General features: G+C 41.9%; 1 protein-coding gene across 1 annotated transcript in view; it reads left to right on the top strand.

The window, feature by feature from the left end:
• GDA (guanine deaminase) overlaps positions 1-21,991 on the top strand; it is a 75,565-nt gene that overhangs the window by 47,974 nt on the left and 5,600 nt on the right. Inside the window, exons 4-11 of the mRNA XM_059411863.1 lie at positions 218-305; positions 2,076-2,181; positions 4,047-4,074; positions 5,246-5,353; positions 8,502-8,609; positions 11,548-11,645; positions 13,941-14,008; positions 18,614-18,760. Of these exons, the coding sequence (XP_059267846.1) occupies positions 218-305; positions 2,076-2,181; positions 4,047-4,074; positions 5,246-5,353; positions 8,502-8,609; positions 11,548-11,645; positions 13,941-14,008; positions 18,614-18,760 (751 nt within the window). The remainder of the gene's footprint in view (positions 1-217; positions 306-2,075; positions 2,182-4,046; positions 4,075-5,245; positions 5,354-8,501; positions 8,610-11,547; positions 11,646-13,940; positions 14,009-18,613; positions 18,761-21,991) is intronic.

Here is a 21,991-nt window from a genome sequence, read left to right as displayed (position 1 = left end):
GAAATCTAGGAAATCAGAAGTACCAGCTTCTTCTCCAGCTCACACTTCCGGAATATAAATACTTTTGCCATTTACCTTAACCGCATTTCATATCAAGATGGCATACCTTTAAATAAAAACATTTTAAAATGAAAAACTAGAATTCTATTTCCTCTTTATTTGCCACGTGACTTTTCTGGGCACACGCGATTCATGGTTTTTTGTGATTTATTTTTAGAGGAGAACACTGAAGAATGGAACAACCACAGCTTGCTACTTTGGAACAATTCACACTGACTCATCTCTGCTCCTTGCAGAAATTACAGGTGAGGACATGAAAGCGTGATTTATGGGCACATCAAGCCAAGACAGTCAGACCATGCCCAACGGTGACTTATACGTGTGGGCTGTCCTGCCTTTTAATTGCTAGAATTTGAGCGCTGCGTTTCTTGTGAGTAATTAGCTGTATGTGTATGGCCCTTGGGTGCTTTTTATTGTGTACATAATTTGATTATTTATTTATGGTTTTGGTTCCAGAATGATGCGTATGGGTGTGAATTTTGTGTATTAGTTTAGGGCGCTTGGGAACAGGTTTACTAATTCTCACTGTGGCAACAGTTTATTACATTATAATCCGTAGACACGTTTTGGCTGTTGACTAGGCTCAGGGCACTGTGCTAAATGCTGGGAACACAATGAAATAGAAAATAGTCTCTGCCCTTGAGGAGCCAGATGGGATTAACGATTAATAATCACACACCTTGATTAGTAACTGTATTAACAGCGGCTGTACTCTTGCTAGATGCCTGGCTTCGCACAGAGCACTTGCCGTGGATTATCTCAGCTCAGTTGCAAATAGCCATTGGAAGTAGGCATTCATGCCCTTGTGTTATGGATGGATAAACTGATGCTCAGAGGCCATAATGCCCAAGTCACACGGCTAGTAAGCAGATTGGAGACTGGCTTTAGATTAGTAATTCCAAAACTCGTACCTTGCACAGCCCCCAGAACGTAGCAGATGCTCAGTAAATACCACTGGCTGATGCGCTGATACTTCTGCTCGCTGGCCAAGGTAGTTTCTGCCAGAGGCTTAAAGGGTAGCACTGAAAATATGTATTGCTATTTTTGGAGGAGACAAAGAAGACTCAGAATCAGATCATCTGGAAAGAATTCAGAGAGGAGCCTTTGAATGAGCACATCAGGCCAAATTGGGGGAACATCAAATTCGGGGAGGAAAATGTCTTCCCAGCAGGGGAAATGACATAGACAAAGCTATGGGGACAGGGACGTCCATAGTGCATAGAGGAAGCAAGGAACAGAAAAGCTGAACTGGAGGACAGGTTCAGCCTATGGAGAGGTTTGAATATGCATCAGATACTCAAAGATTTTGAGCAAGATGAGGTAAATGGTGAAGGTGATGGTTCAGGGAAGAGTCATCTAATGGCCAGGTATCACAGCGGATTATAGGGGAAAGAGAGAGGGAAAAAGACCTTTGCTAGAGTCTTATGACAGAGGCAGAGACATCGGACAAACAGTATCTTCCATGTTCTAGCAGAAATAAAATTTTTCTAGGGCCTCTAGTGAGGACCAGTTCCTTAGTGCTGAGAGCTGCTAGGGGACTAAGTCAAGTTCCCCACCGATGATCATATTGGCCTCGCTACGGTTAAGAAAAGTAGCGCTATCTTTTCTAATCCGTATGTGCCAGACACTTTATAGACGTTATAGGGTGTATTCCTCATAACCTTACACATAACAGAGGACACTGGGCACATATGGGTTGAGACCTTAATCCAATATTATCACCATCCTGGTAGTAATCCAAGGAATAGTCAGTGGAAAACCTTGACCTACTTACAGAATTTCGTGTGGTTTGTTGTCGTTGCTCCTGTTCTTTCTTCAGATTCCTTTTGGTGGTGGGATCATCCTCTTGCCTGAGATCATGATAGTCTGTAGTCCTCATGCCGTGAGGACCTTTGACATTCTCCCTTGTGTTTTCGTGATGATTTTAATTTAAGTGTGTTTTCTAAAGGCTCGGGAGGAATATACTGTTGGGGTAAAAGCATAACTTCACATTCTTTTTGTGTGGCCTCTCACAGATAAATTTGGGCAGCGGGCGCTTGTGGGCAAGGTCTGCATGGATATGAACGCTACTGTTCCAGAGTACAAGGAAACCACCGAGGAGTCCATCAAGGAGACAGAGAGGTACATGGGTCTTGGGGCGGTCCCTCTGAGGCACTGATGGAGCGAGAGACGGAGAGAGGCAACTCTGTGAACCGGGCCCATAGGCACATACGCACTGTGTGGGTTTGCCCTTCTTTATGTAGGTGGTCTAAAGAAAATGGTGCATGTCAATACCATTTTGAAGCCTCTGGGAACTTGCTATAGGAATCCTGTGGTGAATCCCTTTGTGAAATGAAGGATTCTTTTTATTTTTTTTTTAATTAAAAAAAAATTTTTTTTTAAGATTTTATTTATTTATTTGACAGACAGAGATCACATGTAGGCAGAGAAGCAGGCAGAGAGAGAGGAAGGGAAGCAGGCCCCCTGCTGAGCAGAGAGCCCAACATGGGACTCGATCCCAGGACCCTGAGATCATGACCTGAGCGGAAGGCAGCGGCTTAACCCACTGAGCCACCCAGGCGCCCCTGAAGGATTCTTTTTAAAAGTTAATGATTTACCTTTATTACAGATGGAGGTTTCTCCTGCAAATCGAACTTGCTTTTTTTTTTTTTTAAAAAAGGTTTTATTTATTTATTTGGCAGACAGAGATCACAAGTAGGCAGAGAGGCAGGCAGAGAGAAGAGAGAGGGGAGGAAGCAGGCTCCCTGCTAAGCAGAGAGCTTGATACAGGGCTCAATCCCAGGACCCTGGGATCATGACCTGAGCCAAAGGCAGAGGCTTTAACCCACTGAGCCACCCAGGCTCCCGAATTAAACTTGCTCTAAGTGTATGGTCTGTGCTTCGGATTCCTTTTGGTGGCGGGATCATCCTCTTGCCTGAGATCATGAGCTTCTGTTATATTTTTTTAGGTTACATTGGGATAGTCTGTGGATCCCAAAAGTACCTTATCTACATTTATTTTTCTTTAATGGTTTTTCTTTAATGGCTTTAATTTCCTTTCTTTAATGGCTTTTCCATAGTCCCTGAGCGTTTGATTTGACAAGGAATTGCATTGTCTGACAGTTGACATCCAAGAGTAATAGAAGAACATTCTTTACTTGTAAATCTTCCCCAAGACCTAACCTGTCCTGATGCAACTTTTGGAAGCCCAACTTTCTACAATTCCAAACCTCCTTCACCTTAACTGTGTCCTCTGGAAAGGATGGCTTAGGAACCACCATGTGCTCACAGAAGGACCCAAGCATCACCTTCCTCTTACCGTTGGCCACATGCTGAACTTGTCTACGGATGTGTGTTTGTGGTCATAGCAAGCCTTAATCCACATTTTATTCTGAAACAAAGGACCACCACAACACAGAAAGCTAGCTAGTAAATGTTTTCGGTTGGGGCACAAACCACTGTTTCATATGCTCTGCGGATACCACCATTTCTGATTGCCGCCCTCATCCCACCTGGTCTCGTTCCTCAACACCCACCCCAGCCCCCCGACCTGCCCTCTCCATTTCACAGCCATCTCTGGCCTCTTCCAACAGCCTTACTCCATCATCTGTGCTCATAGAGCCCTACGCTTCGAAATGCCTCCAGGTGCATAGGATGCCAGTGATCCAGTATCCACAGAGCATAGCATCCTGCAATATTTCCCCAAATAGAACTTAAGCCAGTGGAATGGCTTGAGTGATATGGGAATACTCATGAGCAGCCCAGCTGATGTTAGGGGGGTAAAATTGCATTTCCCTGTGATTTTGCACTCTATCTCTCTGGCTGCAAATGAGAAAGCCGAGTAATTACTACTCGTTAATCTTTAATTAGTGCTGGGGAAACATGTATGGCGTTAGAAATGTTTGCATGGAAATTAAGACATGTAAGGATCATGTTTTCACCCTTTTAAAAAATCTATTTAAAAATGCCAAAATTTTCTATCTTAGCCATTTGTTGCTTTATTTCAGATTTGTGTCACGGATGCTCCAAAAGAATGTAAGTAAGCTTGTTCCCAGCTTGGTTTTGGATTGCTTTTGTGTCATTTGTAAGATTGGCTATTAAGTTGTTTGGTAAAGATTAGTCTGTGTGTGTTTGGCTTACTCCATGCATGCAGAAATATTTCCCCAGAGCCTTCGACTATTTTTACATTGGATCCATCAACTCAGCTCTGTGCGATCAGGCTTCAGTGGTTTTTCCCTTCCTTTTCTCTGGAACCTTCTAATCACACAGGACTGGTCCCTGGGGAGGTGAGAGAGGCCTTCACGGATGTGGACAGATTGGGAGCAAGGGGAAGTTGGCTACATCAGCATTGGCTCTGGCCTCTTGTACAGCCTGATCTGGTCTAGAGCACGGGTGATGTCCACCGTGATGCCCCAGGCGTTGGCCGCCTTGGTCCCTAATGTGTGGTATGTCACATGGCCTGCAGACTCTCAGCCAGCCACTCCTCTCTGCATTGCCCTGGTGTTGGTGAGCCTACAGAGGCATTATCGGTTCCTCCCCCCCACTCCCAGCAGGCCAGTTCGTAGCTCCGTTGTGCAATCTCTTAGATTGGCAAGCCAGACCCTTCCCTTCCCACCTTTTTTGAAGTCTCATTGGAAACTGTGAGAACCCTATTACTGTCAGTCTAATCTCAGGAGAACTAGGTGAAGCTTTGTGGGTCCTCACGCTCGCCCTCTTTTGAGCCCTTCTGTCCTGCTCAGCCTTCACCTTGGGTGACACTAGAGCCAGTGCTACCCCCAAACATCCTGAAGGAGGCCATGGCCAGTACTCCTCCCTAAGATGTAGATGGGGAATAGGCCACCACTTCTCTCTGAGTCTCCCCATATCAGCCCCCTTTAGAAGTTCTTCTGCTTCCCATTTCTCTCCAGGAAGGCCACCCAGTCGAGGCCTCGTCTGAACCTTACATGGATATAGGACTGGGACTATCTGTCATTTGAGACAGGATCTTCTTCCACTGAACTTGGTGCTGTAGAATATTCTCTTTCTTGTCCTCAACCAGGAGCTGTTTTCATGAAACCCGCTGCTTCCACCTACTCTTAGAATGGGGGACTATCCCCCTAAATGAAGATATGAAATTATCATGTTGTATGATCTGCATGTTGGGGTATGTCACACATTCACGATAGCTATAGTTTCCTTATCAGTTTTTTCTTTAAATTATTTCCAGTATTCTAGAGTGAAGCCCATAGTGACACCACGTTTTTCCCTTTCCTGCTCTGACACTTTGTTGAGTAAACTGGGAAACATGGCGAAGACTCATAATTTGCATATTCAGGTGGGTGTTTTTCTCCTGTTTGTGCCCCTGTCCAGACCTGCAAGACTTTTTAGTACCCTAAATTCTGGCAGTCCTCTCTAGTTCTTCTTCTGAGATTTCCTAGAGAAATAACATCATAAGATAGGAAGGCCTCTTATAGATGTCACCTAAATCCATTTCTTTAATTTCTCAGATAAGAAACTTAAAATTCCTTTAACACCGCTGCTGCCTCCCCCCGCCCCCACACCTCTCTGATCAGACTTAGAAAGACAAGACAAGGACGTCATCTGTAACAAAGCCAGATCGATAACACACTGGTTACCTGTTCTCCCTGGGATAAATTTAATTTGTTTCTTTCCTACTTTTCTCTTTTATTTGATCCTTTCCTCAGTGTTCTAGTCTTTCATTTTTGGAGGAACCACCTATTATTTGAAAAGCAAAAAGAACCTAATTTCTACCTTACAGAAATGCATTTAAAAACCCTTTTGTTCTGAGTTTCTTTTTTTTTTTTTTTTTTTTTTCTTTTTAAAGATTTTATTTATTTATTTGACAGAGAGAGATCACAAGTAGGCAGAGAGGCAGGCAGAGAGAGAGGAGGAAGCAGGCTCCCTGCTGAGCAGAGAGCCCGATGCGGGACTCGATCCCAGGACCCTGAGATCATGACCTGAGCCGAAGGCAGCGGCTTAACCCACTGAGCCACCCAGGCGCCCTGTTCTGAGTTTCTTAATTTAAAAATCAGGAACAAGAAAGTATATCTTACTTTGTCATTAAATGGTTGCGATTTAGGACTGAAACACTTTTTAAAGCTTCCAGCTGGGTTAAAATTGGAAGTTGCGGTCTCCCCTTTCCCCACCCAAGCTTCATGACGGATTGCACTAAAATTTTCCCTCTTAAGAGTTGACTATCTTGGGGCGCCTGGGTGGCTCCGTGGGTTAAAGCCTCTGCCTTCGGCTCAGGTCATGATCTCAGGGTCCTGGGATCGAGCCCCATATTGGGCTCTCTGCTTGGTGGGAGCCTGTTTCCTCCTCTCTCTCTGCCTGCCTGTCTGCCTACTTGTGATCTCTGTCTGTCAAATAAATAAAATCTTAAAAAAAAAAAAAAAAAGAGTTGACTATCTTACAACAAAGGGCAAGGTAGGGGAAAGGCAACACGTTGATTCTTTATCATGATGGAGGGTGTCTTGTTTTGTTTTCTTGATAAGATTTATTTTGTTGGGGCTCATTAACTATTCTTGTCATCTCCTCCCCCCTTTGAGGGGTACTGTGACATTTGGTGTGTTTTTTTGGTAAGACTTTATTTGTTTATTTCTCAGAGAGAGAGCACAAGCAGGGGGAACAGCAGGCAGAGGGAGAGGGAGAAGCAGGCTCCCTGCCAAGCAGCAAACCTGATGCAGGGCTCCATCCCAGCACCGTAGGACCATGACCTGAGCAGAAGGCAGACGCCTAACCAGCTGAGCCACCCAGACGTCCCAACATTTGTATTTTTTATTCAATCCCACACAGTCATAGGGGAGGAAAAAGTTTCCCTGACTTACTTAGAGTCCCTGGCCGGGTCCGAACACTAACTTGACAAAGACCATAGGAGAAAAGCATACAAATCTATTTAATAGAAGTTTTACATGATAAGGAGCCTTCATAAGGAAATGAAGACCCAAAGAAAGACATAGGAGCATTTGTAGGTTAGGTTTGGTGACAAGTGCCCAGTCATGGGGGCATATAATGTTTGGATTCTTTGGAGGCATCCCTTTGGCTTAGGAGATAAGGATGCTCCTTTCCTTCAAGGATAGGGTGGTCCCCCCTCACATACGAGCTTTATGATCTGTTTCAGGGAGGAGAGTGGGGGGAGGTCAGAATGACCTTCAGCTATTTCCCTTCAGCTGAAAATACGCATTGTGCCCTGGTGCCATATTTGGAGGCTGTGTTTCGAACTCCGTGAACACAAAACAAAATTGAGTGCTGGGGGTAAAAGCATGTGTGCCTACATTGGCTCAAATTTATCAAAGTGAAAAGAATCATCGGGATATCCTTTTTTCTCTTCAGATGCCCATGCATTTCTTCAGTGGTCTAGATTTCCTCCAGGCGAGCATAGAACTCACCCTCTAGGTGGAACACTCTATGTTTAGAACATTACTGTTTTTTCTCTGATTTCTTTGGCGCACACTTTACGTCATGGAGAAGAGGAAATGGCGCTGCTGTTCTTGGAAGTGGCAACTTGATCATGAGTTTTTTCGCATTATATGTACTCATTACCAGTTGGTCTGGAAGGATTTTTGTTTTAGGCAAGGGTGTGGGGTGGTTACACTTAAGTGTTGTATCTCTGAGGCTTTATGGTGCCCTCAAGGAAAGGTTGGTGTGGGAGCCAGGACTCATTTGTTTTGACTGGGCGTGGAATTTTATGGGCTCTTTTTCTGGTGATGGCAGGATTGTCTAGCTGTTATTTTCTAAACCATTTTCTGTAGAAGAACTCATTCTGGAGGCAGATGAAGGGGACAGAATGAGGACAGGGCTCTAGAGTCCCAATCTTTGCTTCTTCCTGAGAGGAAACCTGTTTATGCCTTTTACATATTGTATTTCTATATATTTTTATATGGAGAACATACTCAGAGCTGAAAGAGTTTAGAAAATTACTCCTTTAAACCAACCCTTATATTTGAGATGTGAGAATATAAAGACCCAAAGGAAAGAACTGACTCACCCCAAGACCCATAACCAGGCTCAGAACTTGGGCTAACATTCAGCTCTCCTTGTTCAAATTCCAGGTTTCTTATGAGTGAACCATGCTATCTGTCCTTTTAGAGCCACGAAACTCTTTTCTTAAATGGCCAGATGGGAAGAAGCAAGTTCCCACAAATAGCTAGGTTCAAGTACTCTCTTCAAGTACTTTTTTTTTTATTCCCACTAGCTATAGAAAGAATGTAACATGGGTTAAGGTTAAGGCTAGAACATTCCATATTCATGTAATTATCATGTTCACATTCATAGTTTCTTTTTCATATAGATGTGGTATGTATATAATATACATATATAATTGTTTTCAGTAAAACCCATGTAGCATCTTTGTTGTGTTACCTGGCAAGTAGACACCATTCATACCATTTTTGGGGTAGGAAGTATAATTTCTAATGGTATTTCACATTAGAAAATTGAAAATATTACTTCTTTTCTTGTAGAGCCATATAAGTGAAACTGTAGATGAAGTTGACGCTGTGAAGAACTTATTTCAAGATTATAAAAACTACACAGATGTGTACGATAGGAACAATCTTCTGACAAACAAGGTACGTTGCGTATCATGACATAATCTGTATCATGGAGGGGGTACTTATCTATGTTTTAAAATCTCAGTAAATCTCAGTATTTGGGGGGCAGCGGGAAATAAAATGAAATAATAAATAAAATCTCAATGGTAATCCTCAGATTTTTCCAATATGTGCGCATTTCCCAAACTAGAGTAAATTCCAGTGCACAGTTAAAAATCGGCCTGCAGTTTAATCCCAGTAAATAACTCTCAAGGCTTCTTTGAGGGTGAGTTTGTCTCTTGGTCCAAGGACGTTTTGTCAGTATCCATTAGAATGTAAATGCACATTCCCTTGAGTTAGCAGATGCATTTCTAAGGATCCGTTCTGTAAGGAATATGAATAGGAATGTTTACTCATGTGGAAGTTAGGAAGTGTCTATCAGTGGGGGATTGTTCAGTTTACAGAGCATCTGTAATTGAAATTTTATCCGGCATTCACAAGAGTGATGTATACAGGCTTACAAGGAAGAATGTCTACAGGGTATTGTTTGCTGTGTGTGTATAGATATGTGGGTACATGCCTACTTAGAAAGCAGTATCTGGGGTGCTGGGTGGTTCTGTTGGTCAAGCATCTGACTATTGATTTGGGCTCAGGTCCTGGTCTCCGGGTCTAGGGATCAAGCCCGGCCTCTGGCTCGGTGCTGAGTATGAAGCCTGCTTGGGATTCTCCCTCTTCTTTTCCCTCTGCTCCTCCCCACTTACGCATTCTTTCCCTCTCTCTGTCTCTTAAAAAAAATAATTATCTGGAATACAAACATTGACTATTAAATGTGATCCACCTGAGGGAGAAAACGGGACTAGTTAGTCTTTATTTTTAGACACTGTGGTAATGCTTAAAAAAAAAAAATGAGTGTATAATACTTTCATAATTAAATAATTTCACATTAATTAAAACTAATATAGTGGGGAGACCCTTCGTTAAAACAATATACCCCTTGGCCTTGGGCCTTGGCCTTCAATGACTCGTACAAACTGCATGGAGAGTTGAATCTACTGCAGCAAATAAATTCTTCGGGACTGTGAAGGGAGGGCTGACTATGACTAATTTGAAAGGTTAATACTCTACATAGATCTTGTAAATGCTACACCGTAATTTTCAGCCTTCTCTACGTATATTTCCATGTGATTAATAAGTCAACCTGCCATTTGCATGTTAATTCTATTTGCACAGAGCTTGGGAAAATTTTATTTACTTATTTACTTTTTAAGATTTTATTTATTTATTTGACAGAAATCACAAGTAGGTAGAGAGATTGGGGGTGGTGAGGGTGAAAAGCAGCTCCCCGCTGAGCAGAGAGCCCTTTGCAGGGCTCCATCCCAGGACCCTGGGATCATGACCTGAGACGAAGGCAGAGGCTTTAACCCACTGAGCCACCCAGGTGCTCCAGGAAAATTTTATTTTATTAATAATTCTTTGGTCACTGAACTGTGCCTCCCAAAGGAGAAAAGCTATTAGAAACAGGTTTTGTGCTGAAGGAAGAAGAATTTTGAAAGAGTGAAGCTTTTTTTTAAAAAATTTTAATTATTTTCATTTGAGTAGAGTTGACACACAGTGGTACATGAGTTTCCAGTGTACAACGTAGTGACTCAACTTTTCTGTGTTATGCTATGCCCATGACAAGTTCACTACCATCTGTCACCGTACAACCTACCACCATCGACTCTATTTCCTAGGCTGTGCCTTTTAGTCCCATAATGTATTCATTCCATCACCGGAAGCCCACGTCTCCCGCTCCCCTTCACCTATTTTGCACATCCCCCCACACCTTCCCTTCTGCATCCGTTTGTTTTCCGTGTTTACAGATCTGGTTCCGTTTGCTTGTTAATTTTTCTTTGTTTTAGATTCCACATGTAAGTGAAATCATGTGGTATTTGTCTTTCTCTGACTTATGTCACTGAGCCTAATAACTTAGCATAATGCCCACAAGGTCCGTCCATGTTGTTGCAAATGGCATGATCTCATGTTTTGTTATTGCTAAGTAATATTACACACTGTATTTATACCACAAGGAAGACTTAACTCCTATTCAGGAAAACCCACAAATATCATCAGGACTAAACAGAGAAGTGTCATATGTGGGCAGTGCCTGCCTTCTTGGATCGACTTCATCTTCCAAATTAATGCATATAAAATATTATATTTCCTAATTTTTGTGAAAATATAAATATGGGTGGTAAAACAGCTTATTTGGTTGTGCCAACTATATTCCAATTTTAAAAAGACCTAAAAAATAGGTAAATAAAGATTATTTGCTTTTTGGGGCTCCTGGGTGGCTCAGTGGGTTAAAGCCTCTGCCTTCAGCTTAGGTCATGATCCCGGGGTCCTGGGATCGAGCCCCACATCGGGCTTTCTGTTCAGCAGGGAGCCTGCTTCCTCCTCTCTCTCTGCCTGCCTCTCTGTCTAATTGTGATCTCTGTCTGTCAAATAAATAAATAAAATCTTTTTTAAAAAAAGATTATTTGCTTTTGTTTATCAAGAGCATCAGTGCCTGTATTTCACTAGGAGCAGAAATGAGAACAACTCTTTCCAGGATTACGCCTACAGCTTCCATGTGCTGACAAAGAAAAGCTTACTTCTAGAAAGTTCTGATTAAGATAGAAGCAAACACAGCCCCACCAGCTGCTCGCCATGTAGAATTAGGAAATAAAGTAGCGTGCCTCAAGGCAACAATGTATCTTTGAGCTGGATGGATATCCCAGCCTGTAGACCCCCTGGACCCTTGTGATTTTATAGACCTTTTTGGAGGGGTAACTTGTACACAGGGATTTTCAACATACAAGTAATCATAAATGCTCTTGGGAAGAGGCTTATAGATAAGTCACAGCTTCAGTCTGCACCTGTGACATCTTGCTGGGAGTCGAGACTAAGGGAAACATTTTTAAGTGGCAGACTCCACACAGGACACTCTTCTCTCCAGACAGTGATGGCACACGGCTGCTACCTTTCAGCAGAAGAGCTGCAGGTGTTCAAGGAGCGGGGAGCAGCCATCGCCCATTGCCCCAGTTCTAACTTATCGTAAGTAGACAATCATCGGTCGGTCAATGGTGAGTGTTTGGGTTGCGAATTAGCAGCCCAGATACCTTCAGTTTTCTCAGCCCTGCCTCCAGGGTCCCCCCTTTGAAAGTTCTGTTTAATTGGGACAGGAACCAGGTAGATGCACCAAGGCCAACCTCTGCTTCAGTGGGGAGAAAGAGCACTCAGTAGAGGACATTTATTGCAGAGTATGCATTTGAAGAACGCAGCATCTCTTAAAATTTCTGTGTTTGCCCAAAATGGGACAATAGGAAGTACAACAGAAAGAGTTCAAAACCTCCAGCATTTCAGGGTTTGCAACTAAGGACCGCTAGAAAGCATATGCCAGCCGGCCGTTCCAGAGAGAGGGTACTGACTTCCCATTACTTCGCATGCTCTGCGGTCAGGAGAAGGTGCCACAAGCCAGTGTCCGACAGTGTATACCGTGCTGCCGGATCCAACAGGACACCAGTTCACAGAGGAGGGACCATGTCCTGTTGTAATTCCCTGGAAGCTTTATTTATAACTAGTTTTCAACCCTTTGAAAGGTCATAGATCTGTGAGTCAGATGGAAATGATGGCCTGTATTTTCAGAAAAAAAGCTCACAGATAAAGAAACATTACATCTCCTTTCAGGGAATTCATAGATCCCATGATACGGATCCATGGGTGCCAAGTTAAGAACCCATGCTCCAGGATTCGATACAGAAAGGATCTCACTTCCGGTGCTAGTTGATAGAGAATAGAGTTCCTCCCACTTGGAAGCAGGTTGAGATGGATCATTCATGTGTTCATTCAGCAAATTTATTTCGCTTCTGCTAGGTTTTAGGTTTTTTGAGGGTTACTTTGTATCCTCTGTTCTTTTGAGTTCTTGCGGACCATGAGACCACTCATGTACAAGTAGTTCATGTGCAGGTGATTTCAGGACGTCTGTGGGTAAGACAGAGAAGGCAAGGGGGTCAGTAAGAGCACTGCCAGCTTACCACTGTGGGCTCCTGCAGTTTAATTCTTCCAGAAACCTCGGGGAACCAAAACATACCTCAAAGTCATTCTGCCTTCAGGGTGAGGAAGCGGGGGTAGTTATTCCCACACACCTATCAGTGATTTGTGGAGGGCTTCTGGGTGAGGTGAAGAGGTACAAATTCCCTAGAACTCCTGACCTTCTGAGAACAAGGACAGAGCAGGCTCTGTGATGGGGAAAGAGCCCCTAGGTAGAGTAGGAGGTGTTGGCAGTTGGAAGTGTAGGGAGTTGGCCAGCAAAAAGAGATGTATGTCAGATAGAAGCAGAGGAAAGACATGAGAGCCACAGAGCTATATTTCTGGTGCGTTTTTGAGAGGTTTCAGAGCCTTCAGGTTTTCAAACATTACGTGGTCACACATGACAGGGAATCTGGCCTATGTATGGCTGTGACCATAGGGAAAGAATTTAACATTTCCGGGGTTAGTTACACAATATCTAAATTAAAATATGATACAGTTTTGCAAATTGAAGTTAGAGGTTCAATTTCCTTATGGGTACGTTTTTGTTTAGATGGTCACTGTTATTCTTTCTCCAACAACTTTGATCTATTGCGCGTGCGCCGGGGATTTGACAGTGGTACTTACGTGCGTCTTCAAGGAGACCACTGTGACCTTTGCCTCTTCTCAGATTTCTAAGAAACGCTTTGGTTTTCCTTTGATTCTAGAGAAAGGCAGCGCGTCTAGTAAGCTCAGGGTCATAATGTCCGGAATTCAGTCTGGAACCTTCTCTCCTAGCTTCTGCGGTCCTCAGCCACAGCCTGCGAACAGTCAGGTCCTGACTCATCAGCCTGCACCCCCTTTCCCAGTAGTACCCTCCTTTGATTTCCCAAGTCACTACTCATTCAGGGTAACAAAGTATCCCAGACACAGGAAAGACAATGTTTTGCAATTTCTACTTTTGAACATAGAAGGATGAGTTTATTAAAAATGAAAACAAAAACAAAAAACACTGAAGAACAGTAGATTTTTGCATGAATGACAAGATTGAATTCCTTCATTTATTTTTCCTTACAAATGATCCTATTTTCCTTCTGTTTCTTGCTGCTTTATACCCTGCTGAGATTAAGCTCAACCCAATAAGCAGAGCTCCTTTATGATAGTTTTTTTTTTTCACTTCGGGACTTAGATGATCTGATTTGACTAATGTGTTTGTGTCAACATGAGAGCTTTTATGACGGGAAACACAATTTTAGTGAAATCACTGCCATTATTGTTGGTGTCCTTTTTTTGTTGGAAACACATGCGTCTCCTTGTCCTGACTATTTCCTCTTTCTACAGGCTCAGCAGCGGCTTTCTCAATGTGCTCGAAGTCTTGAAACATGAAGTGAAAATAGGGCTGGGTACAGGTCAGTAGTTTGCCATTTGGACATGGGCAAAGTGGTTGAGCATAACTTTATGATGTGACTAATTTCCAGGTAACAGTTTAAAGAATTCGTTTTCTTATCTGGTAGTCCTATCTCCAGCTAATAAAATGGTGGGAAGGCAGCAGTAAGAAACTATATGGAAAGGGAGAAGTTTTAATGATGCTAACCTCCTGAGGGCCATCGGGGATTGCTTGACAAAGGGTAAATCCTTCTAAGGTGTTGTAGAGTTTTATTGTTTTTGGTTTTGTTGTTGTTGTTGTTTAAGTCCTTTATTTCTTTCCCCCCTTTTGTTTGGTCCCTCTGGCTAGGTTTTGATGGTTTGGATTCATATGGTCTTAGTTTTCTGTAACTCTGTCATTACAGAAACCATCTCAAAAGAAAATTATTTGACCTTGCCATGGGGAGCAGAGATTCGGTCTATGCCAGCATTGAGAATTTGGAGATATATTAAGAACTTGCTTTGCTTTTGATCAGTGTTTAACAAAATGAGATTCCAACTCCCACAGGCAGTCTGTTGTTTGCTGGGATGAAGGACATCCTAGGTGGCTGATGAATTAGTGGTGCCTTTTTTTTCCCCCCACAATACATTTTAATTGTTTTTCCTGACTGTGTGCAGTGTGGCTCACTTTGAAAGTATGAGACAGGCCCAAATGCATAGGCATATCTCCTGTGAACCTTTTATTTCTGTGTATGAATAACTAAAAAAATTTTTTTAAATGGGTATGGGGCACAAGGATTTATTTTCATTCTTGATGCATTTACCTTCCTGATACTTAAGAGCATTGGGATGTTTGCATAATGGCGAAGATGGTTGTCATCTTTTCTTGCAATAATTCACACGTCAGTTTTATACCAGCAATGTCGGGAAGATATACAATAAAATGAAATGACTTATTAATATTTTTAAGGAGGTGTGCTAGATTAGATGTTCACTCCCATTTTATGTGAGTCAAAAGAATTATGATTTTTGAAAAATTCTCATGTAAGACACCAATCATTGAGACCATGGTAATACTTGGATATAGTCACAGGTGTTAAGCTAGTTATTTTATCATCAGAGAAAAGCTTTAATGAATAAGAAAAAACACGGCCAAGAATTTTTGTTACACACTAGTCTATTAATGAAAAATTTTGTAGATAGCCAAAAATCAGGTAGGTATTTCTTTCCATTTTTCTAGGATTTTGTCCCCCTGACTTAAGTTCGTCACATGACTTCCAGTTCTTGACTTTGGGTTGTACAGTGGTGGATACAATGTTTAGGTAAAGCTCTTCACTTATTAGCTGTAAGACTTTGAGCAAATTTCCTTAATTTTCTAAGACTTCATTTCTCTAATTTCTGTAACAATAACAATAGTTACAACTACGTCTATCTTATAAGCTTATTTTGAGGCTTAATGAGAAAAAAGTGCATACAGAATGGTTATTAGCACATACTTGACACATTGCACTAGACTGGTTTAAAGGGAAGGAGCAATGCTGGTATATTGACCAAAGGTTTGATTAAATATGACATATTCACTTACGAACTGGGAGAATGCTGCTGCATTTTACATGGTTTCTGTTGCAATAGCCCCACTGCATTCCACTCTTTTTGAAACATGACCTTTAAATATCAACCTGCCTCTCTCCTGTAGGCTTCAGAAGATCATTTAACCCTATACTATGAGCCGGGAGTAGGTCCACAAGTAGTTTGTTCACTCTGTCTACAGCAAGTGGAGGCAGATCTGGACTTTCTCAATTATTAGATAGGAGAAACTCACATGAAGCTTAACAAAAGTATTGCAAAATCAGAGAAAGTCATATCAAAAAGAATGAGGTGTGCCTGGGTGGATCCAACTCTTGATTTCAGTTTAGGTCATGATCTCAGGGTCCTGGCATCGAGGCCCACATCAAGCTCCACAATGGGTATGGAAGCTGCTTAAGATTCTCTGTCTCCCTCTTCCGCTGCCCTCCTCCCCACTCACGTGCACATGCTCTCTCTCTCAAAAATAAAAACAAAAAAACCAATGAGAAGATGATCTTATCTCTGAAACTGACCTACCTCAGGGTTTAGAAGAAAAATCTCAGGAAATTGCCATCATCCTTGGAGTACAAGAAGACATGGTATATGAAAAGACCACAAGTCGTGATGGAAAAAGACATTTTAAAATGAAAGACGAAAACTGGGGGGAAAAAAGAGTGAGGAGCATGTAGACAATCCTACAGGACTGAGGGAGGGTAAATTTTACAACCACTTTGGAAAACTGTTTGGCTATTTCCTATAAAGTTAAATATACTTTGACATATGACCCACTAATTCCATTTGGGGGTATTTACCCTAGAGAAATGAGCACATATGTTTGCAGAAAGAGTTGTACACGAATGTTTATGCCAGGTGTATTTGTAATAGCCCCAAGCAGGAAACAATCCCAAATCCCGTGGACTGGGGAATGGATAAGCAAACTGTGGTGTAGTCCTAGAGTGGAATGCCACTCAGCATTCAGGAAAGTAGAAACCACTGATCTATGTGAAACAAAGGTAAATCCACAAATATTTTAAGTGAAAAAAGCCAGGCACAAAAGAGCACATGCTGTATATTTCCATATGCATGAAACCTAGGGACCAGTGGAGCTAACATTATGTTGATAGAAATCAGACGGTGGTTGCCAAGGATTGGGGATGGGGGCAGGGAGAGCAAATGACTGGAAGGGACTGAGAGAGAACTCGCTGGAGGGATGCAAATGTTCAACATCTTGTCTTTCTGAAAGGTAGTTAAATGGCTAGTATAATTGTTAGCATTCGTCAAACTAGAGTCAAACGGAGTTCTATGCATTTTATGTTGTCTTAATTATAACTCAACTTAAAAATAACAAACAGTGTAGGAAGCTATGAGTAGAACTATTGCAGAAAATTAAATCAATGATGTGGAAAACAACATCGACCAAAGATCGAAGGGGGTGTTTGAGAATGATCCACATGGAGCACAGAAAGAATAACAACACACAGTGGGGGTTTTCTGACCCAGGACCCAGAGCAAATGGAACAGAAGTTGTGAAGGATAAATCTTTTTTGAGCTTAAGAAAGAACCATGTATCATATTCAAAGAACTTAGCCTGTTCTATGCTAAATCGTAACTGATTGGTAAGATATTAGAATTACAAAGAAAAAGGAAAAAAACCCTGAAAACGGTAAGGCAGGGAAAAAAGTCAGTTATCAATAAAACAATTAAAAACCAGTTTGGTTTCGGGTGTTTTTGCTGGCATGAAAAATAGCAAGATCAAGAAAGAGTTTGGAGCCAAATCATTGTTACCCAAGCATATTATATTGGACGAGATCCTCCTTTGTTTGCAAAGGCAACACAATTCTCCAATATACAAAGTCTTGGAAAATATGCTCCCCATGAACTCTTTGAAAAAATTACTTGAAAATCTACAGCATTCAGTGGGTTGTAAGACAAAACAATGGGCCAAGGTCAAGGGAAATGAGGGGACAACAGCATATCAGGGAGGTCAGTTAAAATAGAAAGAAGATATAAAAAGTTGTAAAAGAGTTTAAAAAATGAAAGCAAAAATCAAAAATGTATCTTAAGAGAGCATATGTACAGTATTAAAGTAATACCTTAAAAACGTTAGCCGGCTGTGAGCCTTAAACTGCTCTCAAAAAATAAAGTCAGTAAACAACAACAACAACAAATATAAACACAATTCCGTCTAAAAGCTCTCCCTGAAAAATTATCATGAAGAAGTAGCTTTTAATTCCCAAAGTTCTCATCTGTATTAGAATAGAGCTAGATTGAGTTTTTAAGGGTATAGAACTGTGAGCTTGTTTGAAGTCTCATGTTATCCAAATTATCTTCGTAACTATGCAGGCATATTTCTGTGAGAGTGCAGGGAATATCCAGATAAGAGTTTCTTCTCTTAGCTTTATTAGCCATTTGGGCATTGCACTGGGTTGAACTGTGCACTCCTTACCCACCCCCATCCTCAAAGATGTCTACTGAACAAAATGTGACCTTATTTGCAATAAAGGTCTTTGCAGTTACAATTAAGGTAGAGATTTCAAGATGAAGTCATTCTGAATTAGGGTAGGCCCTAGATGCCATGATGAATGTCTTACCAGAGAAAATGAATGACACGTAAAGACAGAGAAGAAGGCCATTTGAAGGCAGGAGCAGATGTTGTACCAGTATCATACTGCGGTAAGCCAAGGAACCGTTGCAGGAGCCTCCAGAAACTGAAAGCAGCAAGGAAGGATTCCTCCCTAGAAGCTCTGTAGGGATCACAGCCTTGCCAGCACTCGGATTTAACAATTCTGTCCTCCAAAACTGTGAAAGGATAGATTTCTACTATTTTAAGCTGCCACATCTGTAGTGATTTTTTGTAGGGACCCTAGGAAATGAATACATTGGACATGCATTTGATACTGATTGCAGGTTTTGAATTCTTTCAACTGTTAGTCTGTGTCTGTTCTGTGTCTAGATAAGATCTTTTCTTGGAAGTATACTCCAGACAGAGTGTCAGTCACTAAAACCCAAAAACCAATGTCATACACCTAATATCCCATTTATCGAATGAGGTTACTCTTGTGGCTTTATTTCATCTCCTGTAGATGTGGCTGGTGGTTATTCGGCCTCCATGCTGGATGCGATCAGAAGAGCAGTGATGGTTTCCAATATCCTTTTAATTAATAAGATCAACGAGAAAAGCCTTACCCTCAAAGAGGTCTTCAGACTAGCTACTCTTGGAGGCAGCCAAGGTAATGACCATTTTGTCTCTTTCTTTTTTTTTTTTTCTTTTTAAAGATTTTATTTATTTATTTGACAGACAGAGATCACAAGTAGGGAGAGAGGCAGGCGGAGAGAGAGGAGGAAGCAGGCTCCCTGCCAAGCAGAGAGCCCGATGTGGGGCTCGATCCCAGAACCCTGGGATCATGACCTGAGCCGAAGGCAGAGGCTTTAACCCACTAAGCCACCCAGGTGCCCCCATTTTGTCTCTTTCTTGAGCAGCATACAACCGCGCCAGTCTGTGTCCTCGGAAACAGTATGAATGCTCACGAGAGTGGCATCAGCAGGCACCCCTTATTCATACCCCAATGCTGCGTCTCATGTACCATACCCCAGATTTAGTGGGTAATGTTCAGACATGTGGTGGAGGTATCCTTTCTTCAGCAAGTCCCCTGTCTTTGGCAGAGGACATGTTCAACACACAATTATATTAATGCTTTGATGGATATTTGCAATGGCCCCATGTGAGTGAGTTTTTGAAAATCATCAGCTTTTTCCCACTGAGTCGAGTAACATGTTCTCTATTGGCCTGAGGGACGAGAGTAATGATATTCATAATAATAGTAAAAATAATAGCCAAGACTTAACTCTTACCAGGTAAGAGGCACTGTACGTCATGCTTTCTGTATTGTGACTTCAACTTCACAACCGCTGCTAATTCCCCACGACCAGCGAGGCACCTGAGCGAGGCGTACACGGTTGTCAAGCTACAGAGTGCCCTGATTTGAATCCAGAAAATCTGGTGCCAGAGTGCAGGTTCCTACTTTTCCTCTGCAAACCCCAGCTTCAACTCTGCATTTTGTTGGTCTATTTAAGGACACTAATTACCCAAAGCTCTTTAAAAGGAAAAAGATGTAAAAGTGTAATTGATTGATATGTAAAGACTGCTTATCAGCTTTTCCCAGTTCTCACCTGTAACCATATTTTTAGGGGAAAAAATGGAAATTGGCAATTGTATTGCTTTTAGTCACTTCCGTATTTTAGTGTGATCTGGGTGGAAGATGGTGAACACAGCATGAAACTCAGGTAGCTATTAGGAAATGAAAACATCGAAACAGAGACAGTGTAGATATAGAGAGAGATTTATGGAAGATACCCAAGGTCTTAGAAAATGGAGGAGGATGGAAGCTGAGAGTGTCCTGGGAAGAGAAACCTTCTGGCTCTTTGGATGTTCTGGGCTATGATGAATGCCATAAAGAATATTTCAGGGGAAACAAGCAGAGGTCATGCTCTTTGCATTTTCTTAAGTCTTATGACTTTGTTTTCTAAAGTTCCAAGTTTTAAATCATCCATTTTTTAAAATTCCCCTTCCCTGTTGGTATTGTTGGCTCACTATCTGGTTTTCATGGTGCCAGTGGACTGGACTTAAGTGCCTTCTGTATTCTAGGCTCTCTGCGAGGTGCTTCATCGGGATCCTGTACGAGATCAAGCTGGCACGGGGTGCTTACCAAGTCATGTCTATCTTGCTGTGTAGCTTTTAGATCTAATTTCTGGACCCTGAGCTTACTGTGATGGAATTTCTTCTCCTAAGTGCGTGTCTCTGTGAGACTCTGAGTGAAATGAGACGACTGGATCACTGTTAAAATTGCAGCATGTCCCCAGCTTGTCACAGCCTTTCCCTTCACTCTCAAGACCAAGATGTGCATAAATCCCCTTCACAGGCACATGTGCTCCAAAGGCAGCGAGACTACATTTCCTGAAATGCATCTGAACTGCTTACCAGCCCTCCTGGGCCTCTCTGTAATAATCTGAATTTAGACCAATTTACAAATTTGTAAAAGCAGGTGTGCCTTTTTTGGGTTAGCACATGCCTGACCTTCCAGGCCTGAACAATCCGCTCAGTTAGTTGATACGTATATGTACCATCAAAACTCTGGCAAATGAAGCTGGTCATCTGACCTATTAAACACACAACAATTTTATGTTGAATACAGTCATTAAAAACTTCTATTTTGTTAAGCTTCTTTATCAAAGGCAAAAAGATTGTAATTGGCAAAGGAGGAGAGAATATCCAATGATTTTTCTACTACATTCGGTCCTTCCTACACAGTTAGTAGGAGTCACCTAACTGCCTTTAACATTTTCTAATTACTTTTGCACCCCTGTCTGCCTATAAGAGTTCTTTAGCTATAAAATCTTGTTCTTTTTCTGAGAATAAAAGAGTTACCCTTTAAACAATCTTTTAAGAACAAGTAGGGTTTCTTAATCAGTGCTTAGGGAACTGCCAAAAAATCTGCTGGATATCCATACAGGGAAAGAGAATGTACCAGATTGTGTCTAATGGAGGTACCTGATCCAATATTTTCACATCGACTCTATCTTGATGGGACAGAATTCAGCCAACACATGCAAAAATTCAAATAAACAATGGTGCCCTCCAGCTGGCCTTGCTTCCTCTTCGTAGCTCAGCGTGCACTCAGATTACAGGCTTTAAGGAGCTTTAGAGTTAATATCTTTATTGACTCGGAAAGCCAACTACTCCCATCTTCTGAAACTAAATCATAAATATGACAGATGTTCCTCCTTGACATCCGATATTCATGGAACATGAATTCTCGTTACAAGATGGATCAAGTCAATAAACAGTACTGACCTATTTTAGAAAACCATTCTTCCCTGGCAAGCAGAAAGTCCTTGAGGTTACCGAGAAATTGGTCTGCTTTCTAAAGCACTGGCACTCTTGAGTTAGGAGGACATACTTACTTTCAGAAGTCAATTTTCCCCATTCAGTGGATTTAAACTAAGGAACTTAGGATGGACAGGCCTGCGTTGACGAAGATGCAAAAGGATATTTATTTGAGGTTCATTTCACTGCCATGAAAATAGATCCCGTCAGCTGTTTCACAGAACAAAAAGGGCAAGAGTTGGAGTGTGTGGGGGGAGAACAGGAGGGGAGAAGAAGACATTATGTCAATCGTCATGTTTCTTAGAGGGATGAATGGAAATCATAGGCCAGCTGGACTGTGAAGGGCACTAATAGAGCTGAAACAGACAGACACCATCTGAATTAGAGATCGTGGTGATGAGGGGACCTGTTTTTATTCTCAGATTTTGCTTTCCACATGCTTCTTCTGCTTCCTGTGTGTCAATGTTTCAGGATTTCTTAGAATGAGAGCTTCTCTGCTTCCCATTAAGATAGCTTTTTTCTAGTGATAGTTTGCAAGGACAGATGGGGACATTTTCACCATCTGAGGGCTCCAAAT

This window comes from Mustela nigripes, chromosome 9 (assembly GCF_022355385.1).
Source record: "Mustela nigripes isolate SB6536 chromosome 9, MUSNIG.SB6536, whole genome shotgun sequence".
Taxonomy (NCBI): domain Eukaryota; kingdom Metazoa; phylum Chordata; class Mammalia; order Carnivora; family Mustelidae; genus Mustela; species Mustela nigripes.
This window is presented reverse-complemented; position numbering and strand designations above follow the sequence as displayed.